The sequence below is a fragment of the Octopus bimaculoides genome, chromosome 5 (assembly GCF_001194135.2).
Source record: "Octopus bimaculoides isolate UCB-OBI-ISO-001 chromosome 5, ASM119413v2, whole genome shotgun sequence".
NCBI lineage: Eukaryota > Metazoa > Mollusca > Cephalopoda > Octopoda > Octopodidae > Octopus > Octopus bimaculoides.
In genome coordinates this window covers 98,010,565-98,013,845 of record NC_068985.1, presented here as the reverse complement: position 1 = coordinate 98,013,845, position 3,281 = coordinate 98,010,565, and the positions used below count along the sequence as shown (strand labels likewise).

Genomic DNA, 3,281 nt, shown 5'->3' with positions numbered 1-3,281 from the left:
CACACATACACACACATATATATACATACATGCATACACACATATACATACATGCATACACACACATGCATACATACACGCATACAATGCACACACACACACACATATACATGCACACACACGCATACATGCATACACACACATACATGCACACACGCATATATAAATACATGCATACACACACATATATGCATACCACAACCAGATTCCATCTGCTGGAAATAGCAGCTAAATCACCTTTAAACTACGTATGAACCATCTTAAATAGGAAACATTGGATGATGTAGACCAAGATACACTTAAAAAACTGGATGGTCATGGATAGTTTGCCTATGATCATTGTCTTTGGGTTTAGTGTGCTTAAAACTATCCAATGTGTCCTATTTTTAAAATGATGTAATTTGAGGGAAATTTGTTTACTATTTCTAGTAGATCGAACCTGGTTGTAAGCACACACACACACACACACACGACCTAAGAAAATACGAATGGCTATTGAATTTTAAAGAATCTATATTTTCTTCTTTTCTTAAAAAAGAAAAAGCAGCTTGAGATTGTGTTTCTTGTTGAAGGCTCTGTGGAGTCATAAGATCTGTGTATTCGAGTCTTCAGGAAAGAGAATGTCAAACAGTAGAGGTAATGGTAAAGGGGTAGATAGCTGGGTAACAACAAGGGGTACAGAAGCAACCATCAAACACGGGTAGCCAGACCAACGTTTACACGTTTTTTAGTAGTTTGTTGATAAAATTATTTCCTGCAACTGGTACAGAGCCCTCGAATTTGTGGGGTTGTGGAAGGGAGTGGTGATTAAATAGACAAATTGGGGCCCCGTACTTGACTCGTGTTCTATTTTATTGGTTCCGGAAGGACTGAAGACAAGATAGATCTCGGCGGGAAATAAAAATGATCTCTTCTTATTACCTCAAAGGTGACGGATAACTAAAAACAATATTAATAATAAATGATTCAACTATTGAAAAATCAAATTAAAAGTAAAACAAGAAATCAGTTTCAAAATAATAAAAACAAATGAAAAACGAGATAGATTTGTAAATAAATTCACAATGAAAATATTGAAGATTATTTGTATATATTATTGTAAATAAATCAATAATAAAATTTTCGTTTACTGCCATAAGGGCGACATTTAAATGCCTATGGGAAGGTGTGTGTGTGTGTGTGTATATATATATATATATATATACATATATATATACATATATATATAAACGAATGTGGCAGGTGGATATACTGAAAATATATGATAGATATATGGACGATATAAACGCATACGACTGTATATATATAACAAATTGTATAAAAGTATAAATTTGTTATATTGCCATGTAGGTACACACACATATATGTACATATATATGTGTGTGTGTGTGTGGTTTAGATAAACCCATACGTCAGTTATGATTCGGTGGTAATCAAAATTCTTTTGTTAATTAGTATGAAATGTACGCTGAATGTTCATTTTATTTTATCTTGTTAGCATACGGTTAAAGATCTCTTTTTGTTTTGTATTTTATACATCTGTGGGGGGGGGGGGGGGGTAAAAAAAAGCTTCAGTAAAAATAAATAAATAAATGACAGAATTATTAAAAGATAATATCTGAAGATAGTGAAACAAAAACAAACACGAGCAATAAAAGAAGGTTGGTTAGTGATAGTAGTAGTCCTCAATGATAAAACCAATGAACATATCGTTTGTACACTGACTGACAATTTTCAACGGTCATAGTGGATATAGAACGGTAGAGAGTGTATATATATATATATATATATATATATATCTATATATATACATATACAAACAAGGAATTCAGACTAGAGTGGTAAGAAACAAAGGGGTCTAGTCTAAACAAGGAAGCTGGGAAGGGGATGAGCCGAATTTCCATTTATTATTGGTTATATTTTTGAGGAAGAAAAGGTCAAAATTTAAGCCTTTCACAGAGCCAACACCCAATATTTTAAAATCACGAGAAAAATGTTCGATAGATTTTAATTATTATAGTGATATAGACACACACCGCGCGTATGTATGTTTCACATATGTGTGTGTGTGCGTGTGATTAAAATGTTTATATTTGCGATTGAAATCTTTCTTTTGTGTAGTTCTATCTAAGTGTGTATTAATAACATGTGTTTACCAAAATATAACACTGTCATTTAATCAAACGGTAAGGTCACAAAGAGCCGAGAAATCACACACGCATAATATTATGATGTGAGTGTGTGTGTGTGACTATCTTTAAATAAGACAATTAAATACTTACGTGGAAATAGGGAATGTTGACTGAACTAAAATGAGAATCAGCCCATGGCCAGGTAAAGTTGACATGAGGGAATCGGTGGAAAAAATCTGCCAACCACAGTTTTTCGTATTGTCCTATTACCGAATTCAACATGATTAAGTGTTGGTAATAAAGAACCACTGAGCTTTTCTCTTAAAAGCAACACATGTGTCTAGATGTATATTGTAAGCAGATCACAGGGTACAATTTCCTCACTTCACCTCCTCTCTTTGAATGTTGTGAATGAGGCGAAGGTTTGATGGACTTAATACATATGTGAATGAGTGTGTGCGCGTGCGTGCATGTGTATTTACATATTGAGAAGGAGCGTCAAACTGGAAGGGCTTGTAAATATGTAGCTAATATGTACGGATGTACATATACATATATATGTATATGTATGTATGTATATATAGGCAGTGCGTGTAATTTAGATAATGATGGTGGTGATACAGGATGGGGGTGGGGGTGGGGGTAATTGCCAATCGTTTTTCCACGACTGCTAAACAGTAGTTCGGTTGATGCAGTGGGTAATCTGTATTTTCATTACTGCTACTGTCTATGATACGTAAAGGCTACAAGAATAGAGAGAGAGAGAGAGATTGAGTGAGTGAGAGAGAGATGTAGGTCCACCACAGCAACATTGATTGAGGTGGAGGAGGAGCAAGAGGAAAGGGAGGCGAAGGAAGAGGAGAAAGGAAACAAAGAACTACAAGGGCGAGAAAGAGAGAAAGTAAAAGAAGAAAAAAAGAAGATGAGCGGGAGAAAGTGGGTGGATTTTTAAGGGAAGGAAGCTGCCTGGGCATAAAAGAGAGAATTAGGGAGAAAGATTAGTGTTTGTACGTGAGACGAAATCGGGATAACGAAGAGTAGATGACAAAAATAAGGATGTGAAGAGAATATATTTGTAGAGGGGAAAAGTCGAAAGAGAAAGTGCGAAAAGGGAAGAGATAAAGAAAATATCAAGAGAGAATAGAGATG

The 3,281-nt window shown here is 34.9% G+C and overlaps 1 protein-coding gene across 9 annotated transcripts in view; it reads right to left on the bottom strand.

Annotated features, from left to right (window-relative positions):
• The window catches only part of LOC106883542 (protein tweety homolog 1-A), a 160,632-nt gene extending 157,778 nt beyond the window's left edge, over window positions 1–2,854 (bottom strand). For 4 of the 9 annotated variants that reach the window (XM_052967867.1, XM_052967866.1, XM_052967869.1 and 1 more), the window contains exon 1: window positions 2,283–2,851. In XM_052967867.1, coding sequence (XP_052823827.1) covers window positions 2,283–2,414 — 132 coding nt within the window. In that variant the 5' untranslated portion in view covers window positions 2,415–2,851. Of the gene's footprint in view, window positions 1–2,282 lie in introns of all 9 variants that reach the window. The other 5 variants (XM_052967863.1, XM_052967862.1, XM_052967861.1 and 2 more) reach the window with 4 other exon arrangements.
• Window positions 2,855–3,281: the final 427 nt, after the last annotated feature.